Here is an 18422-nt window from a genome sequence, read left to right as displayed (position 1 = left end):
GACGAAAGAAATAGAATTACTACCTTGAAGTACCAAGCCTGGTTGTGTTATTTACCCACCCTACTTCAGATTTCTAGAAGCTGAAATTTGCATGGGAGCAGGGAAAAAAACACCAAAAAATTTTAGAAACATCAAATTAAAAATAAAATTAATAAGAATCCTTTCAGAAACAAAAAGTTTTTGACATACCAGCCAAGGGTATCCAGAGCAAAGGGATCTCTTCTTTATTACCAAGAAACTGTAGATGGAGACAGCTATCCAGCTGTGACATTAAGGTCCAGTATGAAAATGGCAATTCCCCTTGTTCTTTTTTTCATTAACTATCATCCAGCATATATGGAAATGGACTGGCTGCAGGAACCTGCGGTAGCTAATGATGAAAAAGTGACCTCATGATCTCAAAAGGTGTTTTTCCTCCCGTGTGTGGATGTGGGACTAAATTGACTGGTTTCTGGGGACTCCTGCAATAATGCTCTATTTGATCTCTTTTTCCTGCAGGTTGCAATCAAACAGATGAATTTGCAACAGCAGCCCAAAAAAGAATTGATTATTAATGAGATCCTTGTGATGAGGGAAAACAAAAACTCCAACATTGTCAACTACTTGGACAGGTATGTCAGTGTTTGAAGGGCTCACAAAGGGACACTGGAAAGCACTTTCTTGTCAGTGTCTTAAGGGTTCCAGGCTCAGCTTAATGCAAGTGTAGGACAATCTTGCTCTGCTTAAAGCATTGTAGTAGTGTGGGTGGCCTGGCAGTCTCTCTCCAGAATGAGAAGAAACAAGTATCTGAACCAGTGTTAATGGGATGTCTAGGCTCTCTTCAGAGATGCTGGCAACTAAGGTCCTGTCACAACTACGTTTTTCATCTCTCTCATTTGCCAAATTTGATGCAACAAACTTCCTGCTTATTTCCTTCCTGTTACTAAAGGAGAAATAGAAACAGTTTGAAATGTAATATTTCTATTTGCTTTCCTTTTCTTTTCTTTTTTTTTTTTTTTCACTGAGCAATGCTGGTGTTCTGCTGCCAGAGGAGCAGACTGCTTCCAGGGTTAGATGTAGTGCTGTCCCTGTGACTGTCCACTGAGGTTTTTGCACAGTAGCGTAACAGCAGCGAGGGTGAATGACATGTGACACACAACCTGAAGTCTGGGGAGACCTCAACACAGCTTTGCAGTACTTTAGGGGACTTTTAAGAAGAGAGAGAGAGAGTGAATTTTAAGGCAGATAGTGATAGAACAAGATAGACCAAATCTACCCGCTTATTTCAGATAAAAGGGTAGATTTAGGTTGGGTATAATGAAGAAATTCTTTGCTGTGAGGGTGGTGAGGCACTGGCACAGCTGCCCAGAGAAGATATAGCTGTCCTGGCAGTGTTCAAAGCCAGGTTGGGTGGGACTCTGAGCAGACTGGTGTAATGGAAAGTGTCCCTGCTCAGGGCAGGGGTGTGGGACTAGGTGGTTTTTAAGGTCCCTTTGAACCCAAAGCTTTCTATCATTCCATGATGCTGAAAGCCCAGCAGGCAAAAAGCATTTCATGTGTCTTGAATTCACCATCAACATCACAGTGCTGCATTGTGTCAAGCCTGTGTCACTCACTTGTTAAAACTATGGCTAGTTCCATTAGAACTGCAGCAAGATTTTCAGTCTGCTGCACTCAAAATCTGAATGTAGCAGTTCTGATCAACCACAGGTTTGCCTTATTGTAAGGGTAAAGACTGCTTGGATAAGGTGGGCTGCAGACTTTAATCTCAGCAGCTTGGGATTTTTGGAAGATACAACAAAGGGATGTGACCTAGGATCTCTGGAAATGTGAGAGAGGATTTGCACACTTTTTTGCTCTGTGTGTATATCAAAATTTAATCAGCTGTTTCTTTAATAGGTTTCTTTTACAGCCTTTTAATGTCTTAGCCAAAAGAGGTAGTACTTATGAATTGCAGCAGTTGATTTGCTGATTTTTTGTGGTGTTGTGTCCCATACATAGCTGTAAAGAGCTACTTTGTTGAGGAGACAGAAAGTCTGCTCCTTAAATTTTTATGACAGAGGTGTGTGTGCAGCGATCTGATGCTGGGCACACGCCCTCTTCCTAGAGAGAGAAGAATGTTACCAGTGTAAAATAAAACAAGTGGTCAAGAATTGCATCTGGGCTAGAACTGTTATTTTCCTCTGGCTCATTAGAGGCTTTGTTTTGACAAAACTGTTTGAGAGACAGGCTCTTCCCATTAGAGAGCATCGCTGTGTACATTCACTTGCCTTGTCTAGCCAGTGCATCCCAGCTGCAGGATAGCTCCATGTCCTGCTGTCTTGTTCAAACTTTCAGCAACAAAAGTTGCTGCTTTTGTCCTCCACTTTCACTAATCTTTTTCAGAGGGGTTAGCTTTTGTTTGAGTGCTGCACATGGACAGAACAGCAACTGGGATGAACATGGGGGTTCTTGTGCCTATTATGCCACTTCAGCTCTGCAACTGCAGGATTCTGTTGCTGGGGAGCTGTGTCCCTCATACCCAGCCTAAATGTGCCTGTGCTTCCCAAGTGCTGAATTAAGCTGATATTTGGATGCCACTTACTGGCTTCTGCCTTCTGCTGAAGGAGGGGGAGGAAGATGTGCTGATCACTGCGGGGCCTGGTTTCTGCTTTCTGGTTCTGTTACAGTCTCCCCTTCTGAGTCCCTAATGGGAGCTGCAAGGTAGTCATTGGCATAAACCAGCTCTCTCAGCTCCTGCCCTTATGCAAGGGTTTCCTGTTCTTTGTCCTCTGTTAACTGCATGGCCTACTTGCTTGGGGTTAAGCAGCTTTTCTGCTGCAGTCGTCGTGGCCAGTGTTGCACAAAGGTGTGCTGTGATATTCAAGATAGTGACATGGCCTAATTCAGCTGTACTTAGGAGGTGGATTTAGAAGCATCTGGCTCTGAGGACAGTGACACTAGTCTTCTGTACAGACAAACAGCCACTTATGCTGAGTTACCTGCTGGAGGTGCCAGTTCCTTTCTGCTGCCTGAAAGAGGCCCTCAGAGCCCTGCTTCTGAACTCAGCCATCTAAACATGGGCATCAGATGCCCAACGCTAGGCAAAGCAAACTCCTGCCCTTTAGTTTTGTTTTGAACAACTCCTTAACTTAATAAACCCCTAAATAAGTGGTAGCCTCGTTTTACCCCAACCCCAAAATGTAGTAAGGATTGGTGGTCAATGAATAAAGCTGGAGATGTAAGACAGTCATGCTACAAGAACACACTGGTTTCTTTCCAGGCTACATTCATGTTTGCATGTTGGTAGCATGTTACTGGTGCAAAATTCTGTAATGACTGAACTTGTGCTTCTGAGCGACTCAAATTCCATCAGTTTCATCAATAAAGAGTGTGTATTTGTGATAGAGAGGGCTTGGTGAACAGCTTCCTAAGGTATCTAAGTGGAGGCTGAGGAGCACCTTACGGGATCAGACATTACTCGCTCTTGCAGATGGATGAAGAGAAAGCTGTAGACCATCTCCTTCTTCCTTGCAGATTTTCACCAGGTTTTTCTTACTGCCAATAAAGCCATTGGGTGGGTGACAATATGTTACACCATGCTGTCCCTGATGTCGCATCAGAGCAGCGTGTAGGTGTATGGACTTCCTGGTGGTGTCTCTAGAGCTGCTGAGAGAGTGGGTTTGAGTCATGCCAACAGTGGGCAGCTCAGTGACTAAGATTGGTAAGAGAGTGGAAAGATCCCTGAGACAGTACCACCCTGGAATGACATTCCTTTGGTGACAGCTGGCAGGGAGCCACTGTTAAGTTCCCCTCCATGTCTGTTATGTCAAATTTATCAATTATTGAGTTGCCAGGATCTTGGCACATGTTTGTGGCTGCTCATGGATCAGCTTTGGTTTCACAGTGTGGTTCTTGGCTCGCTCCATCTATTTTGGCTGAAGAGAGATACCAGCTTGCTCCCAGCATGTGGAACCTGAGAATGTCATGCAAAGAGCCCATTCTGCCCTCATTCTTACAGTCAAGTGCATTTGGGCTGCAGAGAGTGGATTTGGGCTGCTACTGGCAGTGAAGGGAAACCTTGTGATGTCCATGGTGGGTGATGTGTTGAGAGGGTGCTGATAAAATCTGAAGAGAGCCTGATTTGGCAGAAATGAAGAAGTAGCTACGGCATAGGGGCAGGAAGGAAGAGTGTGGATAGAGTTGGGCTTTCAGAGCCCAACAGAAAGTAAATGACCCACAGAGTTAGCAGGAGTGCTTCTGAAAGCAGTCTTGCAGCTCCTCTCTCACTCAGAGGGGCTGCTCTGCAGGTGGTACTGGTCTTGCTGGAGTTGTAATGCTGGGAAGAAAAAATGCCAGTGCATCAGCTTCTGTTCCATAGTGGAGTTTGAGACCTCTCTGCTGCAGGAGCACAGCCCTGTGCCCTTGGGCTTTGTATCCTGGAAGAATCTGCAGATGGCACCTCCCTACATAATCCTCAGCATCAGCAAACCAAGACACCCACTTTGTCTCTGGAATTAAAAGCTGTCCATAACTGTAACACTGCTGTCATCCAGATGTAGCTCAGACCAATAATTAGGGGGATTTTTTTCATCAGCTTAGTGTTGTCAGTGTGTCCTTTGGGGGCAAATATCGCACCTTGCTCACTCCTGTGATGTCTCACTCATCTCTGTCTATTTTCCATGCAAAGCTTAATGGCTTCTTTCTCCTTTACTGTCACTTTCTACCTAGTTGTTCACTAATGCCTATCCCATCTTTGGCATTTGGCTCCTGGCAAATCCATTCCTCAGTAGGATCAGAGTTTTACAGCAAAGCAAATGTATCCTTTATGAACTCTAATGCCAGATGAAGCTTTTAATTACATTCTCTGTCATCTCACTTTTGATTCATTTGTCCACTCACTTGAAAAATGACAGGATAGGCTGAAAAGGTGGGTTTTCATACTGATGATTCCTTCCTCCAGGAATGTGTCATCCTGATGTATTTATTGGTCATGGAAGTTTGTGTTGATGGGTCCAAAAAGGGGCAGAAATAGTTGGTGGGGTTTTTTTTTATTTGTTTGTTTTTTCTTTGATTTCTTTTTTGTTAGGTTGTTTTGGGTTTTTTTGATTCTTTTTTTAGTTTTTAATGAGTTATTGCTGAAGTCTTCATCTCATGTTTTCCACTTTTAAACATAGGTACACACACACTCAGCAGAAAGGAATATCCCAAGTGACTGAGAAAAGCTACTCTCATCTCAGCTATCTCCTCCCCATCTTCCTGTGAGCCTTTTTTAGAAAAGACCTACCTTTTAGGAGTTTCATTTTTTAAGTCTTTAGAATTGCTGTTTCATTCAATAAGGTGTACTCCTTTGCCTTTATGAATGGTTCTGAAATTTTCAGACCAAATCACAGACCAGTTTGATAATGTGGAAAAGATTGAGGTGGTTTTCAAGTGCACAGTGCTTAAAAAAGAAGTGCTTTCTTGTGATTGATTGTGGGTAGCCAACTTTTGTGTCACCCAGAACTGTCCCTGGGCCTGAGGCAAAGCAGTCAGTTGCTTAGGACAGCAGGATGCCAGGAGTAATGAAACAGCCCCCAGCCACCTCGTCTGGTGCAAGAGCCCTCAGAAGCCATTGCTGTGTGCCAAATATCTGGGTTGCATGCTTGGACCCCATCCTTGAGTAGTAGCTCTTTGCCTTCTCTCCCAGCAGTGGGAGAAGTTGTAAGGTCAGGTCTCCATCTTGGTCTGCATCCTTTCCATGGCAGAAAAATTCAGCCTTTCTTTTATGTACAGGAAACTTGTAGCCAGCTCTCCCACTACATCTCTCCTCATCATTCTGCACTCATGCTTCTCTTTGATCATTCAGGTTGTGATCAGATGCTCCCACGCACAGAAAGTACCAGGAGCACGTGGTTCCCCAATACTGTTAATTGCAGCTCTTGTTTGTATTGAACTTGTAAGAGAGCTTTAAACCCCTGTGCATTCTGGTTTTAAAACCTAGCGTGGGCTCTTCAGTTACCTTGTAGGAGAAGAGCTCTGGGTGGTGATGGAGTACTTGGCAGGAGGCTCCCTAACCGATGTCGTAACGGAGACCTGCATGGACGAGGGACAAATCGCCGCCGTGTGCCGGGAGGTGAGGCAGCACTCAGAGGGAGCTCTGGTTGGGAATGGGACACAGACTTTCCACAACCTGTCACTGACTCCATGGAAATGTTTCCAGCTTCTGTAATGTGACAATCATTCTTTTAGAGGATGGATTTCACCTGTGAGGATGCAGCATACAATTCTAATGCAAGCCTCATGTTTCACCCCAGAGGCAGGAACTAGAGTGGGAAATTGGGGTGGGATCCTCTTGGTTTTGTCTGTTCTTCAAATCTTTTGGGACTAACTTGTCCTCCTAGGACCTGCTGATCCCAGTGTGACTTCTCTCTGTGGCCCTGCACATACCAAAGATACGAAAGGTCCTAACACACTGTGCCCTTACTACCAAAAATGCATAGTCTGTTTGAGTCCTTTAGTTGGCTAACTGTGACTGGTGAACCATTTCATGCGTAGTAAGAATATCTCAATTATTTTTCAGTGTCTCCAAGCCCTGGAATTCCTCCATTCAAACCAAGTTATTCACAGGGACATCAAGAGTGACAACATCCTGCTGGGAATGGATGGCTCTGTCAAACTAAGTATGCAGGGAATGTTACTGCTGATGACTTATCAACCCGTGCCAGTTATCTGCTCTGGGCCAGGCATTTTAAGGAGATGGGTATTTGAGATGCTTGATGCTGTCATGATGAACAGGCTGTAGAAATGGTACTGTAGATATTTCTGTGGCATTCGTTTTAATGGAGATTGGCAAACACAAATCCTTGTGAACTGATACCAGACTTGAAGCAAGGCTTGGGCTTTGCTTAGCTTTGGGCCATCTGTTTATGTGAACTAGAATAACAGTATTTTAATGCTACTCCAGTCCAGAAAGCTGAGTTGGAAGGTGTAAGGCTAGAAGTCTTTATTTATGAACAACCTCTTCAGTCTGGAAAATACTGCAGGTACTCAAGGGGCAGGGGATGCGGAGGGAGAATTGAAAATTGTGTAACTAGAAATCATTTAATGTTACAATGCCAACCCAGACTGGAGCCTAAATGTTGTCTCCTCCTTGTGGTATCAGTAGTAATGAAAATCTTGAGACTGGTCTTCCCAATGGGTGCTAAGGTAGCTGTTGTGCTTGTCATTGTCCATGCAGAGATAACCCTGGAAACCAGGGAGATATGATTTTCCACCTATAGTTCTAACAGAATGGTGCTCCCTTTTTCTTCCTCTCAGTTCTGTTGGCTTGCACCCAGCAGGCATAAATAAATCTATTTTTGTCGGCAGCGACAGCAGATATGACTCAAAATTCAGAGTGCAGATATGCTGAGTAAGAAGGTGGGGTTTTTTGCACATAACTGCTGTTTAAACTAAAGCTGAACTTTGATAGAGCCAGGTCTCAGGAGCTTTAGTAATGAATAACTGATGGGGGCCAAAGTGCTCTATTCTTATGGAATAACTTATTTGAGCACAATGTGCTGGTACCAGACTGTAGTTTAAAGTTAGATAAATCCCTGTGGATATGATGCAGTAACCTTCTGGATCTGAGCTGCTTGTTGGTTCTGCTGGAAATTTGCCCTGTTTATGAACCATATGTCCTTTCCTGGTATTTACCCTTGATGAAAACTCAGCTAGGAATCAGTCTAATTTTCATAATTCTCCCTAAAATTAGACCTGTGATGCCACAGGGGGTCAGGATGGGCGGTGCATCTTGCTGTGTTGATTCTGCTGGGCTCACAAGAACAGATTTAGTTTTCTTTTGGTGAGCCAAATATAAATAAAACATAGGGCTCAGCAATCTTTATGTGAAGACCCTCCACCTTTCTCTCTGTTCAAAGAAAATAATCAATATGAATATAGGTACTTTAAATTTATTCTGAACACTCTTTGCTCTATAAAATAAATGCTGCTTGAAGGATGATATGTCTACAGGGGAAGTAATACCCATGGACCAAAAATATCACCAGACAGTACAGCCTGTGGTCTGGGGGGTGTATCTAGATCAGACTTGCATTAATTCCTGTTTTCCCATACCCAGGAATGGTCTTTAGGCCATATATTACGTAGTGTGTAACATCTGTGTTTTACTGCAACACAGGTGAGTGTCTTAACTTCTGTGTGTGGTTATTTCCCAATCCCCATCTTTCACACAGAAAAGTCAGCAGCTCTAGAATCCTCATGGCCCTAGAGAGCCGGGTTTAGAAACTTAGCTCTAAACACCATCCTCTGTGTTAGCCACAAAAACACTCCTCCTGTCACAGTTGCAGCAGCAGCACCCCAGACAGTGCAGCAGGGTGAAGTGTTCTGTAGCTCTGGTGTCAGTAAGAGTTGTTTTTGGAGAAACTTGCTGACTCCTATGTCTTTTCCCTCCACCCTATTTTAATTTTCCAGCTGACTTTGGCTTCTGTGCCCAGATCACTCCTGAGCAGAGCAAGCGCAGCACCATGGTGGGCACGCCGTACTGGATGGCCCCGGAAGTGGTGACGCGGAAAGCTTACGGGCCCAAAGTGGATATCTGGTCTTTGGGGATCATGGCCATCGAGATGATCGAAGGAGAGCCCCCCTACCTCAATGAGAACCCTCTGAGAGTAAGCAAGTGCTTTTCTCCTCAGGTCTTCACTAAGCTGCTGGTGGAACTGAGCTCATGTGAATCCTCTGGTGTGGTTTTGTCACCTCCAGCCCTGTCTAACTCAAAGGATCCTGTGGCCACCTAAGATGTCATAGTGAGAAGACTGAGATAGTCTTAGTTGAAAGCCATGGTTTGCTCTGGGTAGCAGAGATGTGGGTTCTTCTCTGAATTAGATCATGCACACTCATAATTTCCCACTTTCTGGGATGCTATAGAGGCAGAAGTTCTACCTTAAGGGAACAAAGCAGTCATGTGTTCAAACTTTCTACCCTGTAAATGAGAGAATTCTCCTCTGAGCAACCTGGTGTAGTGGAAGGTTCCCTGCCCATGGCAGGGGTATTGGAACTAGGTGATCTTTAAGGTCCCTTTCAGCCCAAACCAGTCTATGTTTCTGTGATTATATTAAATTCTATTCTGGTAGCAATTTTTTCCTAAGGGCAAATTCTTTCTCCTTGCATGCTCCAAGTAAAATTCGAAGTGTAATAAGCCTTTAGACGGGGCTTAAGCCTCTTGATGTCTTTCCTTTGTTTAATTATTAACAAAAGGAGATGCGCTGTCAGGATGTAGGGACATCACTGCTCTTAATATAAGCTAGGTTTATGGCTTTTTCCCCAGTTATATGGGTTGGAGGAATCTAGAAAAATTATGTTTAACTTTTTTTTCCCATCTCTTGCAATGGAGGGGATTTTTGGGACAAAAGTGTAGCAGCCAAGAAGACTATAAGGAATAAAACAGTGCTGAGTTAAAGTAACAATACTTTGGCTTCATTTAACTCAATTTATGCCAATTCCCAGGCTATCAGACTGCTCCCATGGGACATGTTGAGTGATGTGCTCAAAAAGCCTGTATATTAACAAGTCTCTGACAGATTTCTGTTTCTCTTGAAAATTAATCCAGGAAGTTTCTCACATGAAATCCTGAAATGGATGAATTTTCAGTCTCTTGTTTCTCAGAGGAGGATGTATATGAGTGCTTTATCCCCAAGCAGCAGCAAAACTCTTTCTTCCTGCAGAAAAGATGCCCAAGGGTCTGCTGGACATTCTTCATAAGGAGCCAGCTGCATCTTTATAGTGTTGATGTTTTAGGCCTTGTGCACTCAGGCAGAATACCAACAGAAAAAAATCTATTTAGTCAGGGTTACCTTCCCATGAGGATATAGTCACTACAGGAGTAATGATAAAATTGTGCCAGTTAACTTCCCTATGTAAACAGGGTCTGGAATGTTGTTTTTGTCCTTGTAATCTCTTGAGAGGGCTGCAGGATCCAAATCCAGATTACAAGGGTAAAACAACAAAAGATTGGATCTCATCCACAAAAAAATAGGGCTGGCAGCTATTTGCTGCCAGCTATTTGCTGGCAGCTGTTTGCTGAAATGTAGCCATTGATTAGTGACCCTGATAAGGTGGGGTTTTTTCCTCCCTATTGAACTGTGGGGAGGGAGAGGAGAAATGGGTGTCTCTAATCCGGAGACGGAATCTAATCTTCCTAACCTCCTGTTTCCTGGGTGCTTGCTTTTGTCTCAGGCCCTGTATCTCATTGCTACTAACGGGACTCCAGAACTGCAGAATCCAGAAAAGCTTTCACCCATATTCCGAGACTTCTTAAATCGCTGTCTTGAAATGGACGTGGAAAAGAGAGGTTCTGCAAAAGAGCTGCTACAGGTAGGTGGTGGGGAGCAAGACTGAAACAATATAATCACACAATCCTGAGTGAGGCCGGGCTCAGGGATGAGATCTTGTTTGAGGTCTTAAATACTGCATCAGCTGAAAGCACAAGGTAAGGTAACCTCTCAGGGGAAAACAACTGAAAACCACAGCTCTCAAAGAAAAATCTATAATAAAGAGATAACAGACTACTCCCTTTCCAGTACTGGCTACTGGCAGCAGCTGTGCAGTGTGTTCTGTGTCCAGACTCAAATAATAGCTGTGTCCCAGGCCTGCCAGATGCTGAGCCCTCTTATTCCTGTGGTTTCTTCAGGTGGCTGGGATCATCTGTGTGTGTTGTCTTGTCATGCTTGTTCCAGCTTGGACAGCAGGAAGGCTTCTAGCTGTCAGATACTCTGGCTGTGTTCTTTTGGGAGGAAGGATCACGAAGCTCTTTGAAGTGTTCATGGCTTCAATTAACTGGAGCAGTTCACTTTTACTACATTTTGCCTGATACTACTCCTTACAGAGGTGACGGGACAAAGCTTGTGAGATATCTTAATTATAGAACGGCTTGGATTGGAAGGGACCTTAAAGATCCTCTGGTTCCACTTCCCCAGCCATGGGCAGGAACACTTTCTACTAGATCAGGCTGCTCAAAGCCCCATATAACCTGGTCTTGAATAGTTCCAGCGATGTGGTATCCACAGCTTCTCTGGACAGCCTGTGCCAGTGCCTCACCACCCTATAATAAGATATTTCACTGAAAACCTGGTGTCTTAGTCTGAACTCACAGTGAAAGTTGAGGACCAAGCTGCCAGGATTTTTATCAACATGGATGAGAGGAGTGTTTTGTGTGTTCTTTCTGTCAAATTTGCCATGAGGGTAGAATATGTAAGTCTTTATAAAATAGATCTATGATAAGGAACACTCAGACCTTAAGTATCCGACAGTTTCCGTTTTGTTTTCCTTTCTCTCCACTAATTTGTGTAGTGGGCTCAGACTTGCATGTGTTGCTGCCTTCTGTAACTATAATGAAGCATAAATGTCTGCCAGTATGGTGGTAGCTGAAAGATCATTTTTTCTTCTGGACTTTTCAGTCCTAAAATATCAGAAAGAAGTTATGTTCTGTTCCTCAGAGCAAGAGAACATTCTGACTGTAACACTTCAGCCTGTTCTTAACTACCCTGTGGCCTCTGAATTTTTACTTTTTACTTTTTTCCATCTCTGAAGCATGTTGCCTTGGATGATTGATCTCTTCTGGTGCTCAGAAGTCTTGTGGTTTGTTGCTTTTTGTTTTCAGAACAGCTTGTGGACTTGCCCTTCACTCTCACCTGAGAGCTGTTTTGATAATCAATATTGTTTTATTTCAAGAAGAGCCCCTCTATAGGAGACTGGATGGTGTTGTGTTGCAAGCTCTTTGCTGCTCTCCCAAATTTCAGCTGCTTTGCAAATTTCTGATATCTGGTAGAAGACAAAGGCAGTGCTTTCTCCAGACCTGTGACACTGGGGAACAGGGAAATGAGAGGTGATTCCTGCATGGAGCCCTCTCTTTTGTGTCTGAAACACATGGGTTGATTTTAGTACACCTTCTTTTCACTGGATTTCACTATAGATTTTACAGCTTTATAATTCCCTAGGGGAATTTGCTGAGTTTTGTTTGATCTTGAACATACGCAAACATTGGATAATTTAGCATGTGTTGGGTGCAAATCTCTTCATCACTTCAGGCAATCCCCAAAATTTTGTCATAGAATCCAGAGCTTCTGGATTCATGTGTTCAGAGACTAGAGTAGATTTCTTAGATTTCATATGGGTTTAGGTGAAAATGCTTAGAATTGCCACTTCTGGGGCATCTTCTGAAAAATCTAACCATTTCTCTTTTTGTTTTGTCCTAGCACCAGTTCTTGAAAATTGCAAAGCCTCTATCCAGTCTCACTCCTCTGATTATTGCAGCTAAAGAGGCAGCCAAGAACAACCATTAAAGTGGTGAAGTCAACACAGTCATCGCATCAAGACTTTTAGATGTTCATTTCAGAGACTGAATTACTTGCCCTTCTCCCCTTCTGCTCCTTCTTCACAGGGGTGTTCTTAAAACTTTGACTTGCTCTGAAGGGTGGCAGAGGCATCGTTCGCTGTATGTGGAAGGGCGCACAATGGGACATAGCTGATCTTACGTGGTGAACTGTCCTTCCATCCTCGTGATGGGGACGAGAGGGGAAGAATATTTCGTATGGATGAGAAGATCTTTCTAAGAGCATCTGAACCTGACCTACATGTAGTGAAGCCAGTTTGTTTTCATATTTCTTATTGTGTTTATTTTTAAAAATAACGTGGAGCCTTATGCCATGTTTATCTTAATAAATTAAATCTTTTGCTGGCTGCACTTTGCCTGCTTCTGCCAAGCTGCTGTTACACCGTGGAGGCTGCTCTGTGCTTTGGATGACTCGAGGAGGGAAGGAAGCAGGCAGCAGCAATGTGAACAGCTGTCAGCTGAGAGGGGAACGAGGGGGTGAAGGTGCATCCCTCCTGCAGCACTGCTGGATGCTTCGAGGAAGCATGGATAAAGCCTCTGCGTGCTTCCTGCAGCCATTGAAGAACTTAATTCATGGATGATCTCTTTGCCAAGTGGTGTGAACTGCCCCCTACTCCCTCCTTCCCCCTTTAGTGGCACATCTACTAGTTAAACAAATCTCAAATAATTTTTGTTGTTCTAGGAAACAAATCGCAGGGAAAAAAATGACAGAGAGGTCTTTTAGGGTTATTTTATCAGTGCTGTGAGGCTTTTTAGAGATGCTGCCCTGTGTGATTAACAAACAGAGCAGTTACTATTGTAAAGACAAGATTTGTCAGCAAAATATGTTGAAAACTCTTGTTTCTTAGAGCAAGTCCAGTGGAAAACAAACTGATAATGGATGCTGCTTTCTCTGTGGACATGTGGGGACACGAATTTTTTGAAATGATGGTTTCTTTATGCTACTGATTCCTTGGGTTGCCAATAGTCTGTAAAACAACAGGAAACCTGGAACTACTAGAAGAGGGACTGGTTGTAAACACTGGGCTTATGTTAAACTGTATACTGATTTTTAATAAAGTGACTGCTGTGTTTCTTAACTCGGGGATAGAGGAGAGCTGGAGAATTCACTGTCACCAGACAAATCTGTCATTGCTCGTATGGTCACCAGGTACTTGGATGTGTTGGATGAAGTAATTTAACCTTGTTTTTTACCTCTTCTTCTGCAGTCCTTTGGGATAGTAAGTGGCTCCCAAGGGCCACTTTACACATAGTGAAAATGATACAAAAATGTGTATTGTAACGATGGGAGCTGCTTTCTCTGTACTGCTTTGGTCACATAGGGGGTGAGTTTAAACCTATTCTGGAGTAACCTCTCATCTTTCTGTTGGACAGAAATTTGTTACTTCATGCTGAAACCTGCTGCTGGCTCAGCCCTTTCCTCCCTGGACCTGGGCTTTAATTAAACATTTTTCTGATGTGGCCCCGCGGTTCATGACAGTTATTACAGTAGCTTTACTGGGTGTAGGTACTTTGTGAGTTCTTTTGCTTCTCAGGGGCCTTCTCCTATCCTTTGTGCTTCAGGGCAGACACTGTTTGATAAAAGGCTGAGGGGTGAAGTCTGTTCCCCTAATTTGCAGCCTCTCTCCCTCTGGGTATTTGTACTTCTTCTCCCAGTATTAAGTTTCCTCTCACAAAGCTTGTATCCAAGGATGAATTCCTTGGGCAAAACAGTAGAGCTGCCAACCTGGCAAGGGATATGATCTATTGATGAGCTCATCTGCTTGGAGAGATGGAGATTGTGGAATGGAAGGCCACTATGCTTGAATAATTCCCTTTGAAAAAGACTTTGTATTCCCTCTGGAAGACTCAGGATGGCATATGTGGGAGGAATACAATTAGTGGCTAGATCTCTCTTGATCTAAAATCTCATTTGACTGGCAGATTTGACAGTTGACTACTTTTCAGACAGTGCAGGGTTCAATTTGATCCACAATGTGTTTAATGTCTCTGACTTCTCTTTGATTCCCTTCCCCACTCCCTTCTCTGCATCTCATTGAGATGAGAACCTTAATGCAGATGTGCCCTATCTGTAAGCATGCACAGGAGTTTATTTGCCTGCAGCAAGATTTCTGCTAAACTTCCCCAAACAAGACAGAAAAGGTTATTTTTATGTGTTTTAAGTTGCTCTTCTGGATCTTCTATTGCATAATGAAAAGGGATCAACAGTGACTGTTTATTCCTCATCTTAAAATGTGCTTCTGTCTCGTTGACTTCCACATGGACTCAGTCATGCCTCGTTTCTGTTGGCTGCTGGAGAGGGATGTTGCCAAAAGTCTGTCTTTCTGCTGGGAAAAGTTGCAAGACTGTGCCCATGCTTGTGTGTCATCTTGTCCCAGGCTGTTTTGTCCCCACTTGTGATGGGTGGGTGGGAAAAGGAGGCGATTGCTACAGTGTGCCTAGACCTAGTTTCTAGTTACCAGATACATTGTGGTTTTATGTTCTCAGAAAATCTTTAAAGATATTTTCTAAAAATTGTAATTAGCCTAATTTTAAGAGAATGGGTTTATTTTGTTCTAGTTGTTCTGAAATGCACCCTTTCCTCCCCTCTCCTTTTGTGTGTGAGTCGCTCGGCACCAGCACCTCCGTTAGCTTTTAAAGAGCCCTTCCTGTCTACGGCACACTCCTGTCTAGAGAGGGCTCTTAAATAGTGACTTTCTGACTTAAAATTTAATCTCCAGAAGTTATTTTCCAAGAATATCTAGTCCTTGCTGTTACTTGAAAGTGACTACAACTTGATGGCTTCTTTGGTGCCTTTTTTTCTCCCTAACTTTCTCTTATGCCTGAGTTGAAACCATTTTTAATCACAGCCCTTAATTATTAATTTGCCTGCTAATATTAAAGTTCTTTCTTCCATATTAGAACATTAAATATTGACTTGTTTTGACTGTCCTTTCAGAAAGCTGATTTCCTTTTTGGGGGATCTCAAGCAATCTTATACCAGAAATAATTTTGTATCCTACCATTTACAAAGGGCTTGGTGGAGGGAGAGGATAAAACTCATCTATTCTTAAACACAGAGAGTTATCTTATTTGAGTATCAATTGGTATCTTCAATAAGACTTTTCGTATGTTTCAAGAATGGGCATTGATTCTTTGTATTACCTTAGTTATTAGGGTTTTTTAGGGTTTAAAGGTTTTTTAAACAAACAATTTTGACTTCTGTCGAAGAGTTTGTGTGTGAAAGAGGTATGGAGACTACGTGGGAAGAAGGCAGGCTATTTGGACAGCACTCTCAGTCACATGGTGTAATTCTTGGAGTTGTCCTGCTCAGGGCCAGGAGTTGGACTCAATGATCCTTGTGGATCCCTTCTAACTCAGGATATTCTGTGAGGCTGAGAGTGAAGAGCCAGGACAGGGCTGGAGGGCACAGCAGAACTAGCTGGTTGCAGCAGCAGTAGCACACCTTTAGCCATCCCTGAAATGTCTTCATTGAATGGATGTGTTTTTAGGGAGCATAAATCTGACTGAATTGTTGCTACAGGCACTTCTCTAGGCAGGCATTATGCTCCTACCAAACTGCCTTCCTCTTTTAAACAAAAGGGGTGCAGGGATTTCTCCAGCAAAGGAGGCTCCTTGAGAAAGGAGGTTTCCATGGAGACACTTAGTTGACTTAAACAATCTGGCTAAGGCTTGAGAAGAGGTTTGGTGGGTAGACACCACATTGACACCACTGTTTTGCAAAGCAGCTGGAATTGCTGCAGTGTTTTGTTGCCAATTTGGTGCCCCTTTTCATGGGGCTGGTTTTGAAAAAGTGCTGAGAATGAGAAGTGCCTGGTCAGGATTGTGAGGTGTATAAAAGTCTGACTCTTCTTAGCTTAGCTGAGATGTCTGTTAGTATCCTGATCCATCTGTCTCAAAACGCCGCAGGTTGGTGTAAGTAGGGCACGTTTGCAGCAGAGTACTGTGCAAAAAAGGATTGCAATGGTCTGTAGTAGGTGCTTGCTTTCTTAGAACCCACCCTTCTTGGTTGACAGCAAAATGGGTTCTGACCAGTGTCCAAGAATAATAGTTGTTTGAAGCCCATTCCTAATTAAGAGCATAGTCTGTTTGGTGAGTGACAACATCTTCAATGTTAAAATTGTTAAAGGTGAACTGATTATCTGCTCATCTTTTCTCCATAAAACAGTAAGACTTTTTAATGGCTTCTTATTTCAGCTGTAATAGAGAGCCTGTAAATGTATTTTGGGGTCATAAGCCAACTGGATGGAGCATATATATAATGAATGCTGTAGGATCTTAGTTTTTTGCTAATGACAACTGACGGTGGCAAAGGTGAGACCTTAGAGAAGCAGCTGCCAGCTTTGACAGGGAATGGCCAACAGCAACAAAACTGCAATGCAGATGGGAGCTGGACAGAAACTTGCTGCCAGAATGGAGCCTACAGCGAGTGGTGGGAGAGAGGCAGAGTTGATCCAAAGGGTAGGATAAAGCAAAGGTTAAAACTTCACTTGCACAGTTGCTGAGGAAATTCAGGGAGTGCCACAGCAGCCTGCTGTATCTCAAGGCAGCAGTGTCTCTGAAGGAGGGGAGCAGAAAGGAGCCTGAGAAGGGAAAAGGTGCTGAAAGTGGAGAGTGGAGCAACAATATGGCTCTGAGTCACAGCTTGTGCTTAAGAGCTGGAGCTAATCCAGGAGGTTCACAAAAAATTACAAAATTCAGCTGAAAAGGAAAAGTGGAGCTAGAACGGAGGAGATGGCCTTGATGTGCCAAGGAACTGAAGAGAGAGGACAGATTTCCTGAATGTGTGAAACAGCAGAAACTAATTTAACACAGGCTTCTGTGGATGACAAGTAGCTCATTCCCTCTGTCTTGTCTTTTTGAGATCAGCTCTGCTTTAGGATCATGTCAGCAGCCACCCAGTTTCTCTCTCATGTTTGTAAAGAAGGCTTTTTGCTCTGCGCCTACTGAGTTCTGACTGCAGCTCTCTGCTGTTGGTAGATGTCTTTGTGTTGTGTCCCACCTGGAAATACAGAGGCTGTTGCAGTTTTAAAATCTGCTGGGTAATGTACTTCTCCCCATGCTGCCTTGGCATAACTTCTGTACTGTACTGCTGGGTTTGTTTAATGTGCCAGGTCAGCTCAGCCATTTTAAAAATAAAAATTGAAACCTCATATAAAACCTTCATTAATTATTTGGTTCTGCTTGACTTGCTTTTTCAATGATCCTTTCAGTGGTAGCAGAAATGAATGGGAGTGTTTGAAGGAGGGGTTGTGTTTCTCTGACCTGTTTTAGATTAATCAGATCTTATTTGATTGAGCAAAGTCACTACAGTAAAAACTGTTGCAGCAAGTGTGACTTTTAACTTGTTTGGACATAGTTAATATTCTGGAAAGCAGACTGGGAGCAGGATCTAGAGCACAGCTCAAAGAAGAAGAGAGGGAAGCTTGGATGCTTGTTTTCTCTGCAGGTGAAGTTTGGTGTCTGAGACTCCTGGTCTCAGGAGGAGGAAGTCAGGGGTGGGTTTGAGATGGGTATGTGCACTCATCTTCCCAGCATCACTTTTTTCTTTTAGAGTTGGTATGATAAAGCTGATGAGAAGAACAGGAGTTCATCATACTGCGTGGGTATCATCTGACCTGGATGTTTTACTCTGAAGTCTGAGAAGTCCAGGCTGTTGCTGAGAGGTTTCTCTGGAATGTGGGGGTGAGGAGCAGTGAGAAGCTCTGATATGCTCCCATGAGTCAGCTGGGTGCTGAGCCAGGTTTTAGAGAAGTCACTGAGAGACAAGGGAACACCTTGAATGGGGGACTTGACCAATTAGAATAAGGAAATCAGTGTGACTCCATAAAATCCCCTCTGCCTAGAACAGATGCTGGAGCTGAATACTGCTTTCCATCCATTGCTTCTCCAGGTCTTTTTCAGCAAAGCCAGAGGAGATACTCATCAAGTTGTGTTTTACAAAGATGGGGGCCCCGTTGTTTGAGCAAGAGGAACATTGCAGCTCCACTGGCAGGGATTTGGGGTGATTCTCTTTGCCATGCTGTGGTAGCAGCCCATGTTAGATGTCCTTGCCCCATTAGAGAAAAGAAATCTGACTGGGCCAACACCACCT

The 18422-nt window shown here is 43.5% G+C and overlaps 1 protein-coding gene across 5 annotated transcripts in view; it reads left to right on the top strand.

Moving 5' to 3' along the window:
- PAK1 (p21 (RAC1) activated kinase 1) overlaps positions 1-17498 on the top strand; it is a 75999-nt gene extending 58501 nt beyond the window's left edge. For all 5 annotated transcript variants that reach the window (XM_053935385.1, XM_053935383.1, XM_053935387.1 and 2 more), the window contains 6 exons: positions 499-611; positions 5956-6073; positions 6521-6620; positions 8413-8609; positions 10174-10311; positions 12192-17498. In XM_053935385.1, coding sequence (XP_053791360.1) covers positions 499-611; positions 5956-6073; positions 6521-6620; positions 8413-8609; positions 10174-10311; positions 12192-12278 — 753 coding nt within the window. In that variant the 3' untranslated portion in view covers positions 12279-17498. The remainder of the gene's footprint in view (positions 1-498; positions 612-5955; positions 6074-6520; positions 6621-8412; positions 8610-10173; positions 10312-12191) is intronic.
- Positions 17499-18422: the final 924 nt, after the last annotated feature.

This window comes from Vidua chalybeata, chromosome 2 (assembly GCF_026979565.1).
Source record: "Vidua chalybeata isolate OUT-0048 chromosome 2, bVidCha1 merged haplotype, whole genome shotgun sequence".
In the NCBI taxonomy this organism is placed as follows: domain Eukaryota; kingdom Metazoa; phylum Chordata; class Aves; order Passeriformes; family Viduidae; genus Vidua; species Vidua chalybeata.
This window is presented reverse-complemented; position numbering and strand designations above follow the sequence as displayed.